The 27,342-nt window shown below is 42.3% G+C and overlaps 1 protein-coding gene across 1 annotated transcript in view; it reads left to right on the top strand.

The window, feature by feature from the left end:
• The window catches only part of LOC117503102 (protein eva-1 homolog A), a 121,537-nt gene that overhangs the window by 20,795 nt on the left and 73,400 nt on the right, over positions 1 to 27,342 (top strand). The window contains exons 2-4 of the mRNA XM_034162270.1: positions 13,989 to 14,212; positions 18,972 to 19,095; positions 22,759 to 22,914. Coding sequence (XP_034018161.1) covers positions 13,989 to 14,212; positions 18,972 to 19,095; positions 22,759 to 22,914 — 504 coding nt within the window. The remainder of the gene's footprint in view (positions 1 to 13,988; positions 14,213 to 18,971; positions 19,096 to 22,758; positions 22,915 to 27,342) is intronic.

The following is a 27,342-nucleotide window of genomic DNA, read 5'->3' as shown; positions in this document are numbered from 1 at the left end:
CCGGACTATGACCTATACAAGACCTACAAGATCATGACATCTTGTCAACTCTCACGTCTTGGTTGGTCTCCGTTGTGATCTGTTATTTGTGTTTACACTAAGCTTGCATTGCGACTGAATTGTGCGAGTGCAAAATATGCTAATATCTGCAATCATTGATGCAACCCTATGCAGAGTCAATTGAGAGTCTATTACGACCCATAGCATCAAGCTGAGAGCATGTTGATACGTGAGAGTGTATCAAGACCGATTATAAGACCCATGTATCTGTTGCACAACTTGTGTGAGTGTTTTAAACAGTTTAGTACACTCGCACACCTGTTGGAGATCGATGGAGAGTGATGGTGACCAAGAGGGATCTTTTTTTCTGACTACAGAGACCCCATTGTGACCAGGAACCCCAGTGGGAGTCAACAAGAGTGATGGTGAGCAGAGGCCGTATTTCAATCGCAACTCAGTCGTGGACTTGGTGTAAATGGCGTGTTACTGAGTTGAGTCAGGTCCTTATAGAAATGGGACAAAATGCTGAATGTAATGAACTGCACAGAGGACCTGGAAGTTGTAATGAACTATGGATTTATGCCCAGTTGGTCTACTATTTTACCTACTCTCAAATTCCCATTTTGGCACAATCAAAGTTCCCAGTTGGTCCACTCTCAATTTGTCTACTTTCAAATTCCTACTCATTACCAAAATTTTTTCTTGCTGGTCTACTCCCATTTTGTCTACTGATATTTTACTTAAATATATCTTACATCTATAGGTCTATGGTCTTGGAAGACGCCCTCCTCCTCTCGTCTGTCTAGTCTGCCCAGTCTGCCCAGTCTGTATTTTGTCTTTGTGTCTGTAAGTGCCAATACAGTATTTAATGTTCCATATCTCAGTTCATGAAACATCTCCGTGTCAGACTTCTTTTTCTTCCATCCATTTTTGAGGCTCTCGTTGGGTGCTTGTGCAATTGCACAATTGAGGGTTTAAGTCCAGCCTACAGCTTGCAGGACCTGTCTAGAACAGACTAGTGATTATGTCATTTTAGTTTTTACTAAATGCACATTTAAACATGAAATAAAATCTTATACCTTAAGAGCCAAATAGCAGATGATTAAATTTAAAGGCAGTAAACCTAACGCCAAATACGTTTTTGTGCATTGTTTCAATAACATAGTAAATCACAAAGTAAACAAAATGGCACTGTAAAGTGCCATTTAAATGGGAGAAGAAGAAATGAGAATAGACTAATTGGGAGTGGACCAACTTGGAACGGTGAATGGAATGAAACGCCCTCCAGACGAAGACGACGTAGTGACCATTGACTGTAACGAACAGTCCCGGATTAGGAAGTCGTATATAACGAGGAACTCACTGAAGTACCCTGAGTTGCAGGTACTCGCATTGAATAGTGAGTGGAATTAAGTTTTCTAAGGGCCATGTACTTGCATTGAATGATGAATGAAATGAAGTGTTCTGGCAAGTAGGACGTTCCAATGAATAGAATGAATGAACTGAAACTGGGCAGAAAGATCCCAAACAAGGACACAGACACAGGTAGCCTGAAAAGTGGAAACAGTTAGGGTTCGGGTACAGTTGAACCTGAATTCTGGTCTAATGTAGGTTAGGGGTCAGCAGTAACCTGGTGTCACAGTCATGTGATTGTGCTCCATGATGTGGATTGCACAGTACCATCAACACTGAGAAATCAGGCCAAAGAGACCTCTCACTGAAAAATAACATTGACGAAATAATGAAAACTAATGCCAAATATCCATGAAGTTGTAACTTAGTATTCATTTCAGTGCACTGAGTCACTGAGGCTACAATCACAAGCCTGATTTTCTTATAGGTGTAACTGGCTATGAAGTCATTTTCACGTGATTCTGTTGTGTGAACCAGTGGAATTTTGCGCTGCATGCTTGTTTAAGCATTAACGATTGCTAAATTAACACACATGGAGGTTTGTTAAATGTAGAACAAAACCAGTTCTTGAGGTTTCTGATCCACATTTTAACTTTGAGGATGCAAATTAGAAAATATTTATAGTCCAGGTTAATCTCTTGCTCAAATAACATAACTAGTAAAGGGGTCATAGTGTAAAAAATAGAAGGGTCTCCACAATATATGAGCAGTTTGTTCTTCTGTTGTCTGTTGTAGAGGTATGTGTCTAATCAGTGATCATCAAGGAGGAAATCCTTTCCCAGTCGGCCTCTTTACGTATCTTGTTGACACAACACAATGACTCGTAACTAATCTCCAAGGTACTTGACCTCTTGTAGAGGGTCAGACTTTGGGGTCGTCACATGACTACAAATGAGTAGCTAATTATCCATAGGGACTCTGGTTTCTAATTTTAAAGATGGCTCAGTTGAACTATGGATATCAACCAAACCCCAACTTCCAGTGCAGAGAAATGAAGCCAGTGTGGAAGTGTCCAATCTTGTACTTCCTTGAATCGCAAATTGATGTTAACTCCAACAGTAAGTCACACTGAGACCCCCGTGTTACCTCACCCAACATTTCAACAAAAATAAACATGTTTACAGCATGATACAAAAATGGTTTTGGTTTCGACACCTAGTTTCGCCATTCATGACAACTGTACAGGGATAGCTTTATTAAAATGTATATAACTCATCAGTTTAACCTAAATTATAACATAAAATTATGAATAAATAGGGGCATGGTTGCTTTGAGTGATAGTTAGTGTGTGCCAGCGAGCCAAGCGCTAGCAGAGGCCTGTGCTAGCAGCAGCCTCTGTTAGCGCTCTTTGTTACTAGCTGCTGTGGACTCGACTGTTTTCACTTTCTGGGTATTTTATTATAAACATCTGATATAGTATAACTTGCTGTGCAGTTAAGTGTGTGAATGGACCATCTAAGAAGTCAATGCTCCAGTATATATGTTGAGTGTAATTTCAATATTATTTAATTTGTTTGCACAAATTAGCAGACACTGAGAGCTTAGTAATGTTGCCTCAACCATTATTCCACAGTTACTGGGGCGTTATGCTGCTTTTAATTTTTAACTCCTGCACCCCAAGCAACCTGTTTTGAAAACAAGCATACAGTCGGCAAAAAATACGCAATAATAACCAAGGTTAGCCTGTTAGCGTTAGCTTATTTTGTAACTCCAAGATGGGGGGCATGTTTGGGCTTCATTTATCCCACTCAGGTCACATTGGTCTTGCCCACACTCCACCTCTTAACCCATATGAATTGGTCACGAGTTTGGCAGTCAGGGCTTGCCAACGTAGCGATATTTGTAATTGCCCCATTTGTCCAGTATACATGTACTCAGTGAGTTTGACTGGTTGAGATGATGTCCCAGGTATATGTAGCGGTACAAAACAAATCCCTTTCCGGCTTGTGTGAAGATTAAAAGGACCTTGAACACCTTTCAATCAAGGACACAACAAGCACGACCTGTTTGGACAGGAATGCATCTCAACCGCCTGTGATGCTTTTTGTCACCGCGACGCACAGGGAGCAAGTTAAAGAAGGAGTCTGGCCTTGCATGAAAAGAAACTGGGCGGAGAAAGGAGGTGAAGCGATGCCTGGGTTTTCCTCCAGTATTGTTCTGACCTCTGCCTCTGAGGGACACCTGTCATTGGGCGGGCGGTTTACACAGGTGCCCTAACCCCGCCTCATTTGTTGCCCTTGAAAGGAGATGTCAGTCAACACGTAGGGTCAGGTGAACAATATTGACACTCCTGAAGAGCGAGGGGGCGGTGAAGAAGGAGAATAATATTTGTCAGAAGACACCGCAAGGTTGGCATGAAATAATCTGTTGACTTTTACCAACAGTCCTACTTTTTAGGGCAGTAACCTCAACCTGTTGTGTTGTGTCACGGCTATCGTGTTTTACGAAGCCGCCCCTCTGAACAGCCAGTGCGAATTTAAGATCGCCGTTGGGTTTTACCCTCCGCCGTTACCAGGGTTTCACTTCTACGATTGAGGCCCAGTAACCGGGGGGCAGCAGGAACTTGTGGTTTCTCATGGCAGTGGCATTTTGCCAAGTACCAGCCCTAATAATGTGATACTGTGATACCAACGCCGCACACCCTGGCTTTGAGAGCACGCAATGAGTTCTGCTCACGTTGTTTGTGTTGACATTTTGTATTGTGTGTGTGTGTGTGTGTGGTCCTTCTGACAGGGGGAATGCCAGGTTCCCTTTCATGTGCCGTGGAATGCGGCAGGGAAAGCAGGCCCGTGTGTGAGAGGGAGATTACGGTGAAACCTGTCTCAAAACTGCAATCAGTGTAGTTTCTACATCATGTAAAGTACTGTTTGCTTCGTTTTTAATACAAGGAAAAATGTGTCAACTTGCTTGGAAATTAAATTCTTCACAGAAAATTAGGTAAAAACTGCTTTCATCATGTTTTATATCTCAAATCTTACTGCCATGTTTTTGATGCAGTGCCAGATCTTAATTTGGATCAATAAAAACAGGTTGTATTGTTGTTGTGCTGTTATTCAGAGTTGAGTCAAGTCTGGGCATGCGTGCTGGTGTCGCATGTCGCTACATTCATAACACTACATAAACGCCTTGTGCCCTGAATGGCAACCACCCAGGTAGACAACCGGCCTACCACCGCTTGTTGTTACCTCAGTCATTTGAAGCATGGACATCTCCTTGGTCTTCTCCAGCCAATGGGTTCCTCAAGATTGATAAACCTACGTACTATACACATTGAAACATTCCACATGGTCAAAATGTTGTTGCAGATGTTCCCTCACAATGCAAATGGTGCTCCTCATCTGAGTCTCCCTGAAGTCTTTCCAGGGGTACCAAAGCATCCCCCTTTGAGACCTAGTAGTGCCTACGACATCTAGTCATTGCCTTGGATCCCCCTTATCGTCCAACTGTCACAACCTTACAACCACCCAAGTAGACAACCGGTTTACTGCCGCTTGTTGTTGCCTCAGTCACTTTAAGTATGGACATCTCCTTGGTCTTCTCCAGCCAATGGGTTCCTCAAGATTGATAAACCTACTTACTATACACATTGAAACATTCCACATGGTCAAAATGTTGTTGCAGATGTTCCCTCACAATGCAAATGGTGCTCCTCATCTGAGTCTCCCTGAAGTCTTTCCACGGGTACCAAAGCATCCCCCTTTGAGACCTAGTAGTGCCTACGACATCTAGTCATTGCCTTGGATCCCCCTTATCGTCCAACTGTCACAACCTTACAACCACCCAAGTAGACAACCGGTTTACTGCCGCTTGTTGTTGCCTCAGTCACTTTAAGTATGGACATCTCCTTGGTCTTCTCCAGCCAATGGGTTCCTCAAGATTGATAAACCTACTTACTATACACATTGAAACATTCCACATGGTCAAAATGTTGTTGCAGATGTTCCCTCACAATGCAAATGATGCTCCTCATCTGAGTCTTCCTGAAGTCTTTCCAGGGGTACCAAAGCATCCCCCTTTGAGACCTAGTAGTGCCTACGACATCTAGTCATTGCCTTGGATCCCCCTTATTGTCCAACTGTCACAACCTTACAACCACCCAAGTAGACAACCGGTTTACTGCCGCTTGTTGTTGCCTCAGTCATTTGAAGCGTGGACATCTCCTTGGTCTTCTCCAGCCAATGGGTTCCTCAAGATTGATAAACCTACGTACTATACATGTTGAAACATTCCACATGGTCAAAATATTGTTGCAGATGTTCCCTCACAATGCAAATGATGCTCCTCATCTGAGTCTTCCTGAAGTCATTCCAGGGGTACCAAAGCATCCCCCTTTGAGACCTACGACATCTAGTCATTGCCTTGGATCCTCCCTTATTGTCCAAGTGTCACAATCTTAGAGTCATAGAGGACATACCAGACCCTAAAGACTGCCATCATGAACACTTTTGGCCAGGGACCTCATTGATTCATAAGCTCTTCCAAGTCATCTAACATTTGCAAAGTTCGAAGACCCAGAGAGATCAACATCCCTGCAAAGATAAGTGAATGACTCTACAGATAAGTCCAGGAAGTTATTAAAGTTGACCTTCTGTCAGCCCGAACCAGTCTGGCCTCTGCCGTCAACAAGGCATTTTCACCCAGAAAACTGATGCACACTGGATATTTTCTTTTTCAGACCAATGTCTGTAGACCCCACAGATGTCAAGGTTCCAGTAGATCGATCGTTTCACACTAGCCTGCTTAGTACCAATAACTATGCTATATTTACAATCACTTAAACTTTAACTTTCTTGTCTATTCTGATCCTTGGTTTTGAGCAGAGAAAGCAGGAATTCTGTGACATATGTCACATAACTCTGAAATGAGCCTTTTCTGACCAAGTACTGCTTATAGTAAGGTAGTTTCTACATGCACAGTCAGAATTATGGGATGTTGAGGTCACAACTCCTCACTCTGGGAGAGGAGGAGTAACAGGAAGACAGAGGTCACGAATGAGAGGAACAGTAGTAGCCAGTAAACCACTATTGATTATGTCTGGTATTTATATTGTGTATTTATATTTAGATTTGCAAACTGTTTTTCTTTTTTACTTTTACTTTTGATACTCTGTGTGCTTCTTACCCTGTGTGCTGCTATACAATGCTGCTGGAACCTCAATGTCCGAGTCTTCCAGAGGGATCAGTAAAGTTCTGTCTAATCTATTCTAATCTTTGTCATAAAATCCCAATCATATATGGGTTTTAAAGCTTGATTAAAATTTATTTTGCACAATTGAACCCTTTAAAGGATGTTGCTTGATTGGTTTATGTTTACAGATTATTTGTCATATTGCAGGAAATTACTTTTGAAATATGTGTAGAACAGGCGGTACGGGAGTGACATTGTTTGCAGTGTTACGTCGCACCAAGGAAAGCCGTTTGAACTTGACCGACCCGGCTGTATGGGCTCCTCGTTTCTTTCAGGCTTGCAGTTAGGTAGTTAATTACTGTCTGTAAATTGCCCGTAGCTATGATTGTAAGTCAGGTGTCTTACACTCTACTTCCCTTTTGGCCAGTCATGGCCAGGCTGATATTTCTTATAGCGTCTGTTTGAGTACTTAGTTTAACAAGCGGCCATTGTTTTTCATGCTACTTCAGACTGGGTTTCTTTTTAAAAAAAAAATCAACTTAATGAGTGAGGCAGCTGTGAAATTCTACAAACAAGAATAAATTGTTCATCTGTCTGTGCTCCAGGTTAGAATACGGCTTCGGTTTACAATGTCCGGCTGTTGGTTCCAGTGAATGGGTTTATGTTGGCCTGAGTCATCTTGCAGAATGTTGCGGTGGCTCTTCAACTTTATCCTTGAATGGGTTTGCGACCTGTCCAGGGTGTGTTTTACCTCTTGCACTGGGATAGGCTTCACCACCTTGTGACCTTCAACAATGAAAGTTATTCACAAAATAGTCCACAGATTTAGGGAATAACCCTGTTGTGTCTGATGATTTTCAGGCATTAATGGTGGATTTATGGTCGCAAATTGATCTTTATCGGCGGCGCGTTAGTGGAGCCGGTAAAACGGCTGTTTGCAGCCAGCCACGGTAATTCCATCAATCAATCCAGTTAAATCCATTAAATCTACACAGTTCTGCATCGTCATCCCTGGACTAGTTTCTGTCACTCTCAGGTGACAGTGCAGTTATTTACATCTGCGTAGCAGCGCGCATGGGCCACAGACCTCAACATAGCTCATTAACTCATACTTTTGTATGGTATCTTAAATTAATCCATTTTGGTGTCATTGCTCCACCATTTTTTTCCTTCTTCTTCTTCTTTGTGTTTCTTGACAGTTGACAACCTCTTGCTCTCATCTGACAGTGCCATTTTTGATATCTGCGGAGCAACGTGCGCAGACAAGGCACGGAGTAACACATTGAATGTGAAACAGTTTTAATATTTTGTCACCGTTTGTGATATTTTATGGTCTGAAATCTCACACGATTAACCAATCAGATTTGCGGAAAAAATGTAATTGGATTAGAATTTTAAATTACACTACAAATACTTGGAACAGATTTTATTGGGTAGATTTTTTTAAACAAACAAATTCGGTGTTCTGGAGTTACACGACTTGTAAGAATTGTTTGGGGGTGCTATGGATGACAAAACCCGTGGCTGAGATTCGATCAGTTTTTAGTCACAGATTAGATTTTTATTTTATTTTTTAGGTTCAGGATAGAAAAGGTCCTCCGGAGCAGGCGTATCTGTCAGCAGCAATCTGGAAAAGTGATTGTGGTTGGTTTACAATAGTGCAAGAAAGGTGTGGAAGTTACTCCGTCCTCATCTCCTGATAATTCATAGTGATTCTTTCTGTACTTGGACCCAAAGGTGGCAGAGGCCATCTGCTTTTAGCACGCTCCAGTCATGTCAATACATAGCTGCTTTTTCACCACTCATGTGAGCGCACTGGTTTAATTTCATTGTAACTTTGAATTAACATGCAAATATGACATTAAAAACAAGGCACTGTGACAGTCTATCTTTGATACATAGTTGTTTAAAACCAGATTATGTATGATTTATCCAGATTAATGACATTTTACCAAACCAACATTTTGCTGTTGGTTTAGAGCTGTGTGAAGTCTCTGGAATATTGAAACATTAGTGTGTCAAAAAGGGGAATGCGTGAATTAAGTCTTTAGAAATAAGAAAACATCTTGGGTGTCAGGCCATTTTTCTCTAAAATTAAACTGAAAAGGGGAAAATCATCACATTTCAGACATTGGAAGAGGCCAAAATTTGGCTGTTTAATTTTTATTTAAACTTAATGAATTTTACCCATTTACTGTACAATCAGAAAAAAACAAACAATCCCTGTCCAAGGTCAGTACTATGGTGTTTAAAATTTAAAACGAAAATACGGAACTAGAATTTTAAAAATCGAGTGAAACATAAGATTAAAAAAAAAAAAATTTATCCACTAGGTTCATCACAATTTTTGTATAAAATGGATAAAAATGAGTCAGAATTTAAAGGAATCTTGTGGTTCAGAAAATTGTTTTTGCTTTAATTAAGAGATCATCAGAATAACTGTCAAATATATCCATGTTTATCACCTGATCAATGAATTATTTTACAGTTTCACCTGTAAAATATTTCCTGAAGGCACGTGTCTGAGTCATGTATCGAACAGCAAAATTTTATTTAAGAAAACCCAAAAAACAGTATAATAGTATTAAAAAACACCCCCCTTTGGTACGACACAAACATTTGGATGTATTTTATGTATCGTAGTTGATGACTGTGTGTGGCCCGTGTTCCTCGAGTTTGACATAGGCGCTCTATAAGTGCGGAGAAAGAATGGATGAGTGGATGTACGTAAAATCTAAACCAGCGCTGGTCTGGCACCTGTTCTTATCTTTACAACCCAATCACAGATGGAAATGCTTTACTGTGAGTGATGGCGGGCTCATAAACATTTCTTTTAGAATGACGCTGACCTTTCCAAGCCTGTGAATGTCTCTGGTTTCTCTTCTTCCATTTAGCTGTTGCCATGGCAATAAGAGTACAATATGTGTGCATTAGCCTGTGTGCTAGCATACTTGTCTGTTAGAAAACAGCTTTATTTCCTCTTCTATCAGTGAATAAATAAAAGTAATGCGCCGTGTGTCCACTTTGTCGATGTGTGTGCATGTTGACTTTGTGTAAATGTGTTTACAAAGCACTTAGGCGGGAAAACTGAGCTGCCTTTAGATGTTTTCAAAGGAAAGAGCTGTGCCATTTTTTTTTTATGCTACCTGATAGAATAGAATCTGTATCAGCAGGACTTGGGAAGATTTGTGTGGTGACCCGTTATCTCCAGAACCTCAAGAGTCAAGATAAGCAGAGAAGGACTTTATATGACGATGTTCAAAGGAGCTCGCTGTCTTTTATCGTCTCACTGGAATGTTAATGGCGGTTTTGTGATGTGCTCAGGTCTCCTGTGTGACTGACAGGATGCTAACTCTCAAGCGCTTTTAAAGGATTGTGGGCTTACCCAAAAATGTTTCAGTGATTTACAAATAAGCACCATTTAGTTTCATTTGATGCAAATTGCATGTTTAAAAGGGTCATATTATACACCTTTTCAGAAAATGTGTTTTGGCCGGATACGTCATATTCTAATCCAATTACATTTTTTCTGTGAATCTGATTGGTTAATCGTGTGATATAATCAGGTGTATAATCTCTGTGGAATGGAACAAAATATTAGACTGGTGGCCAAAGATATTACTCCACGCCCTGACCGGTGTTCTGACGAGATGTCATTACTGTTAAATGTGATTCCTGTCCTCTGCAAGCAACAGCGCATGTGCACGCAGCTGCGCATGCACAGTATTGTCGGGACGCATAACTTTCAAGACTAACAATTTGTCAGAACACAGCCTGCGCACTCTGCTAGCTGTTAGCGCTGTTAGCTCTGAGTGAGAGAAAGTCGCTTGCCTCCGCCGAAATGGATGAATTTAAGTGACTGTACAAAAGTATTGATGTGGATTCTAATACAGAATTACTGTTTCACGTTTGATGGATTTAATGGATTTTCACATTTGATGACGCCGCGCCCTGACCGCTGTTGGAGATACGGCTCACGCCTTCATATTAAGCCTTGCCGACCGAATTACCTACAGAAAAATAAACCCTGCAAATGATGGAATTGGATTAGAATGGGAATAACGCCCTTGTTTCTGATGATGTGTTGGACATTCATGCTGTTATATACGGTCGAAAATACCGGTTTTATCGAATAAAACTCCTTTTTACTGGTGATGCATAGCAACGTGCTATTTTGGACAGTATATCCCAGCATGAATGTCCGACACATCATCAGACACAACATGGTTATTCCCTAAGTCTCGCAACTAGGCCGTCCCATTTTGAATGCTACTTGGGATGCAGCCACAGAATGCAGCCTTCTTTGCGCAATTTTAGTTATTTATTTTTAAGAGAAAATGGTTATTAAATAAAAACACAATTGTGGGCTCCATATGTGCAATTATAAATGAGTAATGTTAATTAAAGTGTACATAAGTGCTGAAACATGAGTTATGTTCACTATGCTAGCTTGTCAAGGTTTCCAATCGACAGGGGGTAGGGGTGGGAAAAGCTAATGATGCAATTGCAAAACGCTCCATGGGCTATACCTTTCAGAAGGGTTTATTCAGGTCTCTGCTGTCTTGGAGGGCCATATCTATATCGGACACAGCCTTAGAAGTATGCAGCCCCTGAATAAGGACACAGCCTCAAATCTTGGACTTGATTTATCTGAGCAGTCATCCATCCTGCTCCTGGAGATCAGCTGCCCTGAATTTTTCCAACTCTCCTTGTTCCATACTATATAGGACCTGAGGCCCATTGCTACCGCATGAAGCAAATAAGGGACTAGTACGATTCCCTTCGGACAGTATACCAGTCTATTGCATGTTACTTCCCCAGCTAAGGCCAGTACACATTTACAGAGAGGTAGACTGAGACAATGCAGATGAAGCATCTTGTCCAAGAACAAAGACTGGTAGCATGACCGGAAATCAAACCTAGGTCTACATGTTGCAGCATTCTTCTTATCCCACTGACATGAGCCAGGAAACATCAGACTTGACTAATCGGCTGTTTTCAGCAGGTACACTTGGAAAACATGTAAGTCAGGTGATCTCCAGGAGCAGGGTTTGTGGCCCTTCATTTACATACGTCATTAATAAATGCAAACAGTATGGTAATGTACGGTAAATGTGTCTGGAGTAGGCAACTCTCAAGACTGAGCGTTCAAGAAAACAACTGAGGGATGCCCCTGATGACAGACAGCACTGAAAGAGCGTTAAACTTTAGTGGCTGTGTTTGGACAAATTGCATCATGCAACTTTTGTCTGTTCAGTCACCAGTTATGCAGTTTCATGGATCCACAACAGAGCTGCGGTTTTTCCTGGATGGCAATCATCAGACAGGCAACCAGACATCTCTTGACCTTTTCCAGTTGCTGGGGTCCTCAACCCTGAGACAGTATGCGGGATAAGAATAAAGAAGCACACCACATGGCCAAAATGTCATAGCTGACATTTCCTTGCAATGCAAGTAATGCATTTCATCTTAGTCTCCCTTTCATTGGTACCCAAGAATCCTAAAGAGACCTAGTACCAAAGACATCCAGGTGTTGCCTTAGGTCAGTGGTTACTGGTCTCACAACCATACAGTAAGACATTGTATGGTTGTCTACTTGTATGCTTGACACTAGGATCTTAAAATGTGGGCCTTCATTCTCTTGCAAAGGTATTGGCATCGCCAAACACCTCTGTTGAGAGACCTCACGACTCCACAAGCTTGTCCCAGGCATGTCTCTCAGACGTTAATCCCAGGGACCTAGAACCGTGAATGTCTCTACAAGTTCAACACAGATAGACTTGCATAGCTGAGTCCAGGAACTCATTAGAAGCCTGGATCTTAAGTCATCCAGGACAATTGCAACCCTGGACACTTGGATTCCTCACTCAGCTTCTCGAGTGCAGTAATCGGCCTCTTGATTTCAGTTCCTTCTCACAGCCCTGTGTACACCTGTGGAAAAATGTCCAGTATGTGGTATTGTATGAAAAGTGTGATTACATCGGCCCTTTCAAATCATCCTTGGCAGCTATTCTGTTTGGCATCAAACACGACTCTGTTCTGAAGTCATGACTGGAGGCCTGACGCTAACAGCTAAATATGCCAAGGTTTTACTTGCTGTGTGTAGTTGTGGTATTCTTGGCCTAGAGGCATATTTGAGATGTTAACAGTCATTTGTTGGGGCTTGCTGATATGCAACACCCAGTTCCATTCAACTGGTATATTCCTAAATATTTCCTGCACACAGGCGAGGTATGATGGCTACAGGCTTCTTTTTCATCTAGGGTATTTCTTAAAACTAAAAAGAAAGGTAGTTGAGGAGACATGGGGATGTTTTCACCTAAGATACAGTTATACCTGCGTCACAACAGCAGAAAAAAGGATTCAAAGATAGGTCAGGCCTAGGAACCTGTCGCCAAATCCACCGCACTACGGAACAACAAGGGGTCCTGGTTGACAACCACCCAGGGAGACATACTGTCTGTCTCCACCTCTTAAAAACAGCCAACTATCCACTATAGCCAGTTGATACTTGAGCATCCTCTGGGTCTTTTCCTGGTGAGGGGGGCCTCGGCACTGAGTCCTCTGCATATAGGATCATGCTCAGAGTAGCATACTCGCTAAGTAACCGCTCATTTGGCACTACATCATTCCAGCTGTACTCAAGGATCCTCCTGAGAGATGTAGTACTGTAGTTCAGTAGTATGTGTCCCTTGGAGGAGCTAAGTTGGACACGCACTCTGTCAGTTGTGGTGTCCCTCGAGAATCGGTCCTTGGCCCCACCCTGTTCACTCTGTACATACTCCCCCTTAGCCATGTCATCAGCCGGCATGGAATATCTTTCTATTATTACGCTGTACGCTACGCTACTGAAGACATACAGTCATTGCTTCATGCCATGCTCAGAATCCAGGTCTTGCAACCACATATAAATGATCAGTTGCCATTTTCATGATGTTTAACATGATACCCGGCAAAGTATAAGACTCAGTGAGTGTTGTCGGCATCTCATTGACATCTGGTACGGTTGGTGATCAAGGTTCATGCTGTATTGCAACATTTTTCTGATTTTATCAGCACTTAGGATCAGGCGAAATCTGGTTGTGTCGCTTCTTCCTGGATTCCTTAGTGATGTGTGGCAATGTATTGTGCCTCCTGATCCATCTAATTTTAACGCAGTTCTCAACCCATTCCAGGTTTTCAAGGTGCATTGATCACATAATCCAGACTAACACAGGCATTTGGTATTTATACTTCAGTAGTCCTGCACCACCCTTGGAGGTCCTGAGGTGTTAAAAGACTCATTTGCTTTCTTTGAATTTTATAGCAACCTATTGCATTTTAATGTGCAAGCCTTGTTATCCCTCATAATTATGCAAAAATGCCATCAACCCCTACAGTATGGCTTTTTCATTTATTGATGCTCAGTACACCTTTTTGCTGATTCGGCATGTTGTCACCTGTTTCAGATTACCTGTCCAAAGTGTTGAGGAACTACACTGAGCTGGCCTGTGACGGAGACGTCTTGTCGCTTCGCTGCCCACCCCGCACCACGATCACCGTCCAGTCAGCTTTTTACGGGAGGAGAGGGCCGTCTGACTCACAAAAGTGCCCAAAGAGCTCCCAAGCTCTCCCAGGAGCTTTGAGGAGTCAGGAGGATGAGCGACATTGTTCTGTGTCTACTGCACTACAGGTGAATTCAGACGTTCCTGCTAACATTGTCTACTAGCAATGGATCTTTCTTATGTAATTTTGGTTAATTTACTTAGTTCTTGGCATCTTCAGCCAACTTGAAAATAATCACATCTGTGTCACATGGGGAAATTAACAGATTTAGACCATTAATGTAAACATAATATTCATTTTATCCAACGTTGATTGAAGTTTTCCACAATGTGAGCACATTTGCTAGACAACTCACCTATCTTCTTGTCGTGGCATATGTCTCTGCATCCACCACATCATGGAGCCGGCTGTGGTCTTGGATATCAACCATCCAGGCAGACAACCTGTCCATCCCCAAGTCTCAACAGTAACCAATCATCTGCCCCAGCCTGGTGAATCATGGGCATCTCCTTGGTCTTAGTCCATCTGCTGTTGTCCTCAACACTGAGGTACCAGCATGGTAGATCATGGTCAGAATGTTGCTGACACCCCCTCGCAATGCAAGCAGTATTCCTCATCTGAATATCCTTGAAGTGACTGTTTGACATAAAGTAATTACAGTGGCACCCAAGGATGCCTTCACTTGGCCACGTTTTGGCGGCAAGTCCACCTACCCCACTAGGATTGGTGGCCCAGTGCAGACTCCAGTTTTCACCACACTAAGCACGGAAGAGTTGAGGACAAAGTTCACCTGGAGTTGCATCAAGTTGCGCCATCCTGAGGCCAGTGCAGGTGGGGCTGGAAATCCACTGGGTTCAGGAAATTTTTTTTTGCCAACTTTTGCACCTCGTCCCTTTACGGTGCCAAACTTGTCCAGGTATAAGAGTAGCTTCATGTTTTGACCTGAATCGTTTCTCATCTTTAGCATCTCTACCTCTCTTGTACGAGTCCTCACAGACTTGCTAAGTTTGAAAAGTATTGTTTAAACTGGATAAAGTGGCCGCTGTTTAAATTCTGGGTGTCCGCCGATTGTGCAATGCTTCGTCAAAAGGTCTTCCAGCAAACGATGCTCTTCAATGACGAAATGGTCTTGTATGTTCCGATGCTACAAAGCGATTTCGTGGAAGAATGCCCTCCTAAATTGGGATTCAGCCAAGATGGAGGCCCCGCTATGCAACACAAATGCACTCTGTCCAGCATTCATTGCGTTGTTTTGTTTAGTTTAGCCCCACTTCCTTCTAGAGCAGGGAACCTTCTGTTTCCAGAATAGCCATGACCGTCATGAATTCACAGACTCTGAGGCGGCTTTGTGCTAAAGGGAGAGAATGATTGACGGCTCTGCCACCCACATTGGTAGAACCTGAAGAATCCCATTGTAGCACCTGTTCCTGACCTTTGGTCTGTTGTTCCTACGGTATGAATGGCCCTATATAAAGTGCGTAGTTTAAGCATTTCCCACCGTTCATACACAAAAAATGGTGACAGCTCCACAAAAGCTCATAATTAATGGCTTACTGTATGTATACCATAACATTGTTTCTTAATGTGACACATGATACAGAGATATTTAGATCCACAGTTGTGTTTTGACTTGTGTGTTTACACACATAAATCACTGAAATCGCTCACAGTAGGCGCCTTCATATATGTGTGGTGTCGTTTAAGGGGAATTACACCGATCGGGTACTCCATTTACCCCCCAGCACAAACCGCAACTCACAAAGCTGCATTCCATTATCCATTGTTATGAACGCGTCGTCGTGAAAATATCAGCGAACTTTCCACTCAGGTATGGTTCAAGCGACTGGGAGTCATGGAGCACACAATTTCCCTAAGAGTTTTGGTGTTTTGGAAGAGGGGAGTATATATATATATATATATATATATATATATATATATATATATATATATATATATATATATATATATATATGCGCTCTAAGCCTTTGGGGTCCTGGTGCTTCAAATCAAATTTATTAATTTATATAGTGCCAATTCACGATGAAATCGTCTCAAGGCACTTCACACAACATAATAAAAACAGAAAAAACTGAATTAAAAATTTCCAAACACAATAAAAAGACAAAACCATAAAAGAATACAAGAATAAAAACATATCATAACACTAATGATAAAACAAGGAAAGCAAATGAGTCTTTAAACATGATTTAAAAGTCTCCACAGTATCCGATTGCCGTATGTGTGCCGGGAAATCGTTCCACAGAGCTGGGGCACGGTAGGAGAAAGCTCTGTGACCGGCAGACTTTTTATTCACCCTGGGAACACATAAAAGTCCTGCACCCTGAGAATGCAGGGCCCGAGCTGGTACATAGAGGCTTACCAGGTCAGCCAGATAGGGAGGTGCAAGTCCATGAACAGTCTTATAAACTAATAACAGTACCTTAAAATCTGATCTTGCAGTGACTGGGAGCCAGTGCAGGGACGCCAAAACGGGCGTAATGTGGTCGAATTTTCTGCTTTGTATCAAAGTCTGGCAGTAGTATTTTGAACCAGGTGAAGACCCCCTAATCCTGGACTGCGGTAAGCCAGAAAATAGAGCATTATAATAGTCCAATCTAGAGGAGACAAACGCATGAATCAAAGTCTCAGCCATAGACAGGATGGGACAAATCTTCGCTATATTTTGCAAATGGAAATCAAATCAAATCAAATCAATTTTATTTATATAGCGCCAAATCACAACAAACAGTTGCCCCAAGGCGCTTTATATTGTAAGGAAAATCCAGACAGTAATTACGGAAAAAGCCCAACGGTCAAAACGACCCCCTGTGAGCAAGCACTTGGCGACAGTGGGAAGGAAAAACTCCCTTTTAACAGGAAGAAACCTCCAGCAGAACCAGGCTCAGGGAGGGGCAGTCTTCTGCTGGGACTGGTTGGGGCTGAGGGAGAGAACCAGGAAAAAGACATGCTGTGGAGGGGAGCAGAGATCAATCACTAATGATTAAATGCAGAGTGGTGCATACAGAGGAAAAAGAGAAAGAAACACTCAGTGCATCATGGGAACCTCCCAGCAGTCTAAGTCTATAGCAGCATAACTAAGGGATGGTTCAGGGTCACCTGATCTAGCCCTAACTATAAGCTTTAGCAAAAAGGAAAGTTTTAAGCCTAATCTTAAAAGTAGAGAGGGTGTCTGTCTCCCTGATCTGAATTGGGAGCTGGTTCCACAGGAGAGGAGCCTGAAAGTTGAAGGCTCTGCCTCCCATTCTACTCTTACAAACCCTAGGAACTACAAGTAAGCCTGCAGTCTGAGAGCGAAGCGCTCTATTGGGGTGATATGGTACTATGAGGTCCCTCAGATAAGATGGGACCTGATTATTCAAAACCTTATAAGTAAGAAGAAGAATTTTAAATTCTATTCTAGAATTAACAGGAAGCCAATGAAGAGAAGCCAATATGGGTGAAATATGCTCTCTCCTTCTAGTCCCTGTCAGCACTCTAGCTGCAGCATTTTGAATTAACTGAAGGCTTTTCAGGGAACGTTTAGGACAACCTGATAGTAATGAATTACAATAGTCCAGCCTAGAGGAAATAAATGCATGAATTAGTTTTTCAGCATCACTCTGAGACAAGACCTTTCTAATTTTAGAGATATTGCGCAAATGCAAAAAAGCAGTCCTACATATTTGTTTAATATGCGCATTGAATGACATATCCTGATCAAAAATGACTCCAAGATTTCTCACAGTATTACTAGAGGTCAGGGTAATGCCATCCAGAGTAAGGATCTGGAAATGGAAGAAAGCAGTCCTCCTAATGTCTCTAATGTGGAGGTCAAAAGACAACATAGGATCAAAAATTACCCCAAGATTCCTCACTTTATCCGTATGATGTATAACACACGAACCTAAGCTAAGCGCTAGCTGATCAAATTGATGCTGATACCTCGCTGGACCAAGAACCATCACTTCAGTCTTATCAGAATTTAAAAGTAGGAAGTTACTAGACATCCAACTTTTCACTGATGCAAGGCAATCTTCCAAAGATTTTATGTGAATGAGATTACCAGCAGTTATCTGCATGTACAATTGGGTGTCATCAGCATAGCAATGAAAGGCAATCCCAAAACGCCGCAGTATATTCCCAAGGGGTGCTACAAAAGGGAAAAAAGCAGGGGGCCTAAAACGGATCCCTGCGGAACCCCAAATTTCATATCCTTAAGATCAGAAGAAGTGCCATTGCACAACACACAGTAAGAACGACTAGACAGGTATGACGTCAACCATGCAAGGGCAGTTCCCGTAATCCCAGACTGATTCTCCAGTCTGTTGAGTAAAATATGATGATCCACAGTATCAAACGCAACACTAAGATCCAACAGCACCAAGACTGTAGTGGTATCCGAGTCCATTGCTTGGAAAAGGTCATTCACAACATTAGTAAGTGCTGTCTCTGTGGAGTGATATTTTCACTCCTGTCTTACTGTATGGTTGTGAAACTTGGACACTAACCAGTGATCCCAGGTGATGAATTGCTGCAAGGTCTCCTTGGAGGATCTTTGGGTACTGTTGAAATGACTGTCAACAGCAACAAGGAAACTAGTGAGGGAAGCCACTAAAACACCCACGACAACTCTGAAGACATTATAGGCTTCTCTGGATGAGACTTGAGAAACTGGAGAAAGTGCACCTTGTATCTCTTGCAGAATGGGTGGAGTGAGGCTGTTTTTTTTCTTATGCCTGCTCCTCTCCTCCATATTCCCATGACTATGGGCAGCCTTTTTGAAGTGGTTTTAGGTGTGCGTGCTGCTGTTCTCACAATCACTGGCTCATTGTCCTCAGCCTAACCCTCTTTTTGGTCTTCTCGCATGTCGCTCTTTTCTTTTTTAGAAAATGCTGGACGAGTGCCAAGACAGAAGGAGCTGTCAAGTCCTTGTCAACAGCCGCGTGTTTGGGACAGACCAGTGTCCCGGTAGCAGCAAATACCTCATTGTGTGGTACAAATGCAGACCCAGTAAGTTCCGTCATGGCCCCGGATCAGATCTGACTGTCTGACTGACCTTTATCACACACGTCTGCACTGAGTCATCACCTGGGCAATTCCAGAAGCCACCAAGTTTGTTGGATATCAGAGTGAAAATCATACACACATATATAATCTTTGACCGCTATGACCTTCACCTTTGCCAAAACAAGCCCTTTAAGGGCAGTTCTGGAGTTGTCAGTCATCCACATCAATCAAAGGTCTTGGGAGGAACAGATAAACATACATTTGACCTTTGACCTCAGTCATCTTGACCTTTGCCTAAACAAAACCTTAAAGTGAAATTCTGGGATCAACTTAGATGCACAAAACAAGTTTTGGTGGAAATTGGACCAAACACCTCAAACAACTATTGGAGCAAATACGCAAACAAATGTTTCTCAAATGGGGCAGCACGGTGGCTTAGTGGTTAGCACTGTTGCCTCACAGCGAGAAGGTTGTGGGTTCAATTCCCGTGGCCTTTCTGTGTGGAGTTTGCATGTTCTCCCCGTATTTGCGTGGGTTTCCTCCGGGTGCTCCGGTTTCCTCCCACATCCAAAGACATGCGGGTTAGGTGGATTGGAATCTTTAAAATTGTCCGTAGGTGTGTGTGTGGGTGTGTCTGTGTTTGTTTGTCTGTTTGTGGCCCTGCGACAGACTAGCGTCCTGTCCTGGGTGTACCCTGCCTCGCGCTCTGTGACTGCTGGGATAGGCTCCAGCCCCCCGCGACCCTTAATTGGACTAAGCATGCTCGTCGTCCTCATCGGGGTCTCGACCTGACTCCAGTTCATCGTCGTAACCGACTTGAGTGGGCAAATGCTCACATTCGCTGGCGTTTGGCACGTTGGAGAGGTGTTCTCTTCACGGATGATGCGAAGGAGATGTGTTGCACTGCATGAGGCAAATGGTGGTCACACCAGATACTGACTGGTATCCCCCCCAGTAAAACAAAACTTTCAGAGTGGCCTTTTATTGTGGGCAGTCTAAGGCACACCTGTGCACTAATCATGGTGTCTAATCAGCATCGGTTGAGCAAAGGAGAAGTGCTCACTATCACAGATTTCGACTGGTTTGTGAACAATATTTGAGGGAAATGGTGATATTGTGTATGTGGAAAAAGTTTTAGATCTTTGAGTTCATCTCATACAAAATGGGAGCAAAACCAAAAGTGTTGCGTTTATATTTTTGTTGAGTATATTTGTGTGTGTTGTACAATTATTATGCAAGTGAGTGCAAGCTGTAAAAAGTATCCTTGAAGCTGTGTCTGCAAAATGAGTGCTTGTATCATCTGCAATGAGGGTGAAACATCATCCAAAAGAGTTGTTCGTAATCCACAGATGGTTGAAGAACTCCTGGACTGTTGTAAAGAAAGACTCAGCCTTGGGGATACCAGCATTCAAAACCTCAGATAGCTTGTCAAGTTTGGAGGAGTCAAAAAGAAAAGACTTATTATATTACAGTGAATGCCATAAGCCCCTTATGAATAAATGTGTAATTAAAAGACTCAGGGAGGGTGCTAAAACGCGTGATAGATCTGACTCCCCCATAGGTTTCTTACCTGCTCTAGGTCGTCCCTCATGTTCAGATGCCACAAACCATCCAAAAAGGTCAAAAAGTCTATCTAAAGCAGAGGTGTGTCTGTTCTCTTCGTGTTCTTTTTGTGCATCTGATGCCAAAGAGCCTATGGCATCAGAAAATGTATATTTACTGCATAAATACTGTATGACATGTTTAATGTCCATGCTTCTCTTATAACTTGTAAAATGTGCATTTTAAACAACTATTGACATTTTGATACTTAATTGCAGGTATGTTTGTAATAAAATCCATTGTTTAATTAATGGAATGATTTGTTGTGATACTTTTATTTTATATAGAGGTGATAAGCATTAAATATAATTAGAAATTGATCTTACTGTAGTACGTCAATTGAAATCAAAATTTTTCATTGAAAATTTACCAATTAGCATCAACATTTAAAAGATCTAGAAAGCTAATGAGCGTCCTAGTCTCATTTTATCATAATCACTATTTTTTAATGTTTTCCAGGGTGTATCATTATTATGTTAAGTACCCTCATAACCCCATAGGAGGCTCCTAAGATGATAAATGTTATCGAAACTTTGAGAAAGCTAGGCCTCTAGATTAATTTTGGGGACCTTAGTAGACCCAGCCCCCCCAAAAATACAGAAAAGCAACAAAGCTTGATTTATTGCATGCAGGGTGTATTATTTATGTATTTAGTACCCTTACAAATTAAAAAAAGGACTATAAGATTGTGAAAATTGGTCTAGAATTGAGGAAGATATGCTTTATACTGTTTGAGGGCCCCCCGGACAGAATTACCCCCCTAGAGGTGGGTTACAGGGGTCAGAAAAATTGTACCCAGTTATTTTCAATGAACTGGACCCCTAACCAAGTCAAATCAACAAAAAAATACATTTTGGCCCAAAAATCTTACGGAATTACATATCGCACCGCACTATATGCTGAGCACAGACGGACGGATGAAAACCCTTCGCAGTACCCAGTGGCCATATTTGATGGCCTCATGTACAAAGCCATAAACATGAGTAAAAATAACAACCTGACACCAAAAATCTCTCTGAAACCACTGAGACACTCAGGGCAACTCTGGAGGAGTTGGAGGCTTCTGTAGTTGTGATTGGAGAGAATGTGCAAAGTAAAACTTTTGGTTGTATGATCACGACTTTTACAGCTTCATCAAACCATGACGCCACAGCTTTGGTTACTGGATGGCATCCACCCAGGCACACAACCCGTCTATTCCCACTTCTTGAAAGTAGTGACCTATCTGCTGTTAAAAATAAAGAGATAAGTGAGGGAAGCCACCTAATCCACCACCAATCCCAGCTTCACAGTATATCACGATTCATGGATCCACATGAATCATGAAAGGCTGCATAAATTCTACAAAGACTTGAGGTTTCCTGAAGAAAAAGAAGAAAAAACAGTCGAGCCTCCTTCTCTTCTTTTCCTCTCTACGTGAGCCAGGAAGGTAAGAGTATCACTCCAGTGGGGAGCCACAAAATTGCAGTAATCCCACCCAGAGTTGCAGTCTCCATTCATGGCTCGGTGCTGCGCTGAGACGAGCCGCACAACAGTTCACACAAGTGTGACCGAAAGCGGTCTTTAATCCACTGATCCGCCTGGCCTCCTCACTTTTTCTTTCTCGGCCAGACTCTGGGGCCAATCAACAACTCTTTGTTCACTGTCACTTAACCAGTGCCGTCTTGGGGGGAGAGATGGGTGTCAGTGAGGTGCAACGGGCAGGTGTCACTGCCTCTGAAAAGGGGTGGATCAAGGGAAGAGAGGTTGGAGGAAGCGAGAGAGTGAGATTGAATCCGTCAGCGGCACATTTAACAAACCCGTTCCACGTTTTCTATTTTCTGGTCGGCGTTACAGCTCACAGGTCACCGTGGCTGGATGTGTACGAGGAATGTCTCTGCATGGCTCTACATGTCCACTGAGGAAGCCTGTGTGCTTGGTGAATTAACTGGGTGGTATGCTGGTTGTGTATTTTTTGAGGTTTTGGAAACACTGTTGCACAGAACGGAAATGTTTTATTACGAAAGTTTTATTTGGGTCCAATTAAAATTCATATGTATCCTTTTGTCTTGTTTTAATCTCCAGATGAGTATAAGAGTAAGGTGGCATGCGAGGAGGAGAGGATGCGACTGAGCTGCAAACACGGGATGCAGATCGCCGTTTACTCCGCCATGTTCGGTCGGACCCAGCAGGGAACGCTGGAATGTCCACTGCTGCACCACCGGAGGGCGCCGTCACTAGGTGAGACACCCTGTCACTCCTACACTGGGTGGGTGGGATGAGGGGAGTAGAAAAATAAATTAATGAAAGACTTTTAGCTTTATTTTTCATGAATGTGTTTAATTAGTGCTTGTTAATGCTAAAAAATGACCCTGCAGCGCCAAAGACCGCTGGTTCACACAACACAATCACCAGTTTAACAATATTTCCATGATTGTTAAAGCTGTACAGTCTTTCAAATTTCACAAAATGGACGCAATTTAGTTTTTACTGAAATCCAAGCTGTTTCTTTTTGCAACATATTGCAAAATTACAGCTCATTTTAATGAAGAGAACATATTTACCAAGAGCGAATTCCATAGTGAATATTTTCTTTTTACGACTTTGTGCAGATGGACTATAGGAGGAAGTACATGTGCGCATGTTTGAGGTTTTCAGTTTACTTGTGACCTGACCCACTTGTTTGATACACTTTCCCAGGGCATGCACGCTAACATTCACAAGATGTCTTGTAAATCACTTCACAGGTGTTGTCTAGTTTCAGCATAGCATTTTTTAGATTTAGAAGTGTTTATTTCTCAATAACATATTAGATTTTGGATCATTTTATGCCATCTTGGTATGTTTTGTTCAAGCGAGCAACCAGCTGACGTCACACTGCCTTTCTTTACTCCGACTGGCAGTCGCAGTGTCCTTCCCTGCGTCCCTTCAGTGGAAACCCCCAAGTCATCTGACGTCACTACCAAATATAGATTGTGGCGTCTGATTATTTGGATTTCTCCCCCTGAGGGGGAGAAATTCTGAATTGTTTCCAAGCAGCCCAAATTTTGATGATATTGGCAATGACATTAAGAATCCCTTATTTAAATGATAAGGAATAAAATTATAGTGGTGTCAAAGAACATTCTTTATATGACTTAAATTAAAAAAAAAAAAGCCCAGGGGCAGTACAGCTTTAAGTTATGTCTTTATGTGAAAATGAGTTTCTAGCCAGTTATATCTGTTAGAAAATTATTTGACAGGCACATGGAGCTCAGCAGAACAGAAAAAATGGAGGACTGATCATCACAGCATCCATGCCATTGTGCTCGATCTGCACTGCGGATGCGCCAAAATGAATAATTTCCAAGTTAATGGATTTTTTAATGTTATTTTTGTTATTACATTGGTGTTATCCTTCATCGGTGTGATACAAATATATATATATTTTTGTGGTGTGGCAGGGGTTCTCCTTGTCCTGGCGCCAAGGAAAACATTTCTGATGGTGTTGACAGTATTGCGCATTCCATGTCACGCTGTATTTTTCACACCGGTGTACCGCCCACCCCTATTTTATAGGATCCTCTCTGTCTTTTCTGCCTCACATCCTCCAAACCAAACACTTGTCTACCACGCCCGTCCCTTATTTGCAATCAGGGCAGCTCATTTTACTTATTCAAACCCACTTACACACAGAAATCCAGATTTATAATTCCACAAAAAAAATCACATTTTTGAATTTCAGCGCCATGTCCCGAAAAGATGCTGAGGGTCAAGAATTCACATTAGACCTGCTGCACACGCACACACATTGCCAGGGGAATCAGGGTGGAATGTAGATCAGATGTCCGTCTCTGTCATCCAAAGCAAAGAGCGTTTGGCACATGGAAAGGGCCCGTATTGAGTTCCATCTCAGGATGGATGTGTGCGTACGTGCATGCATGTGGGATAAAGAGATGTTACCATCAGCCTTGTTTAGGGGAATGTTAATGACCCAAAGCTGATCCATGACATGTATTAGTAAAGCTACCGTGGTAGCCTTGGTGTCTTTTCTGGGCAGCTCATTCATTTCTTTCCAGTCTGTGGTGCCTTTGTGTAGAAGAATGCAGAAGGAACGGGCACTCTTGTAAATAAGTAGCCTGGGCAGGTGTAAGATAACAGGCGTGCGTGCTCTTGCATACAACAAAAAGCTTTTATGAAGCTGTGAACGAAGGTCAAATGTCATCAGTCACGATTCAATAATTACCTGCATACATGGTCAGCTATTGCGAGCATATCTTGAGCTCTAGCCCTACGTGTGCGCAGTTTAGTTGACTGTAAAATAGCCCAGCGAAAGGCAGCAAATAAACAGGTTTGAGTCATGGGAAAGCACACTTGGATTCCACACCGTTTCAGCCCTTGATGAGGTGGAATCATCCCACACTGCTAGAAGCAACCAGGTGTCTGATCTTATCCGGTGATCGCATGATTAATAATCACTCCTGACCGTCGTACTGCCCTGCAACCGTACCTCACTGAACAGTCGGTTCCAACGCAATCCCTGGGTAATCAGTGACAGATCCAAAGAAAGGCGTTGCATGACCATACTGATGTGTGTTTTTGAAACACCCTCAGCTGGAGTCGATCCTCCAAAAGCAGGCCAAAGGATGTGTGACAGGTAGGCGTAGCGGATGAGACGGGGTTGGCCTGATATCTGGTTTCAGACTCGGTGTTAAATACAGTAGCTGAGTTCCTTCACAAGTGAGTGAAAATAGAATCTACAGTTACAGTTGTATAAAGGCCAGATTAGTCTCAGAGAGACACTGGAGCTGGCAGTATGTTAGCGGTGGAAGACCAACAGTCCAAGCAAATCCAAGTAAATGCCCAAGGACTTTATGGGTGTTTTCTTCCAGTCAGAGCGATATTGAACAAAATGTAAAAACAATACAGATCATACATAGATGCATGAACTGCAATATGATTCAAGAATGCTACTTTTTATTATGGACTAATTTGATGCCGTGCAATACAATTCTTTGTTTTATGTAGTAGACATTTTCATTTTAACCTATTTTAAAATAGATTAAGGCAAAAGTGGTATTGATTATTCAATTACATATGTCATGGAAAAAACAGGGATCTTCTTTTTGTTAGTGTCCTGCAGCTTGTTGGTGCTACCTCTGCTCGCCTTTTGTTCACCACTGGGGGCAGCACCACATATAGTAGCAGAGTGTAGCATTGCAGAAGCCCAGAAAAGAAGAAGCCAGCTGTTGTTAGAATTTCTACTACTATAAACAACAGGTTGGTCTTTGTCTTGTCTCAAGGCTCTTGAAATGGAGCAATATCTCCACCTGGTGGACATTTATCATTGATGCTGCAGGTACAATAGAATTAATGGAGGTATAATGGAATTTAGCTAAGAGCTTGTGTAGCATAAACAGCAAAGATTCTGAATCAGTATGACAGTATTACCAATTTGTGAGCCTAACATAAGTTCAAACAGGTATCTGTTATACTGCCACTATTGAACATGATAACTTTGCTTTTAAACTTGCAAAATTAGCTTTTGTGTTTGGCGAGAGCCTTGCACTGACATTTCAACTTTTACTGGATTTGTATATGTAAAAATAGCAATGAAAGAAGTTTAGATCAACTGATTCATGATGCTAAAATCAAGCTGGTCAACCAGTTTATCATACATTAAGATCAATTCAGGGGTCTGTGTATAATATAGTTGTATCGATTTCAGTTCAATTAATTGTTATTCCCATATTGTTTCAGTGCTTGTGCTTCAGGCTTGATTCAAATGCAAGCATTTGTTGAGGAATTTTCTGCAGTTGCTGCATGTCTCCATCAGATGGAGTGTTTCCAGCTAAGTCAAGTCAAGTCTAGGAGTATGCACTGGTGCTGTGTGTCGCCATGGAACCACCCTTACTTCCAGATGGCAACCACCCAGGCAGAGAATGGAGCCAGCCTACCTCTCGAAAGGAACCATCTGTCTGCCACAGCTAGGTGAAACGCTGGCATCTCCTTACCCTTCTCTAGTTGCCAGGGTCCCCAACACAGTGTGACCTACGTGGTACATCAACCACAGGGAAGCACGTCACATGGCTAAAATGTTGAATGCTAATGTAATACCCAAGGATCGGCCAAAGAGACCGTGTATCAAAGACATACGCAACACCTTAGGTTACTGTTAGCGTACAAGTCTCACAATCACACAGTAAGACAGAAACATTTCAGGCAATACGGCAGAATTCCCAACTCATACATTTTTGTATCCCTGCGCCTATTTTTGCTTTGAAAATACCAAACAAACTATTAGCACTGTGTGCGGCAATCGTTATGCCTCATCACCAATCATGCAGCAGTCTTTCAACTGTGCACAAACGCCTTGTTGTTCCTTTTCACGCATACATCCTCAGGCCCTTCCAAACAGTCAACTGATGGGATTTCCCTGTTGGCTCAGTCTTTGATGTGGCTTCCACGTCACCACTTCAGGAAGGGGGAGATCGCCTTGAGGGACGCCTCAGACCCAAACAGTTAATTCCCTTTAAATGGTTTTCACTCTCCCGTCCAACATGTTGCGATGCCTCACTCGACGTGTGCTTGCTGCTCTACGTGCAAGCTTGTTTTGCTTCCAAATAGCTTTTATGCCTTTTATTTAGTAACAGTTGCGAAACCGTAATCTCTAAACCGCACAGCCCTGGC

The sequence above is a fragment of the Thalassophryne amazonica genome, chromosome 21 (assembly GCF_902500255.1).
Source record: "Thalassophryne amazonica chromosome 21, fThaAma1.1, whole genome shotgun sequence".
NCBI classification, from domain to species: Eukaryota; Metazoa; Chordata; class Actinopteri; order Batrachoidiformes; family Batrachoididae; genus Thalassophryne; species Thalassophryne amazonica.
The sequence above is the reverse complement of the archived record's forward strand: the minus strand, read 5'-3'. Positions and strand labels throughout refer to the sequence as shown.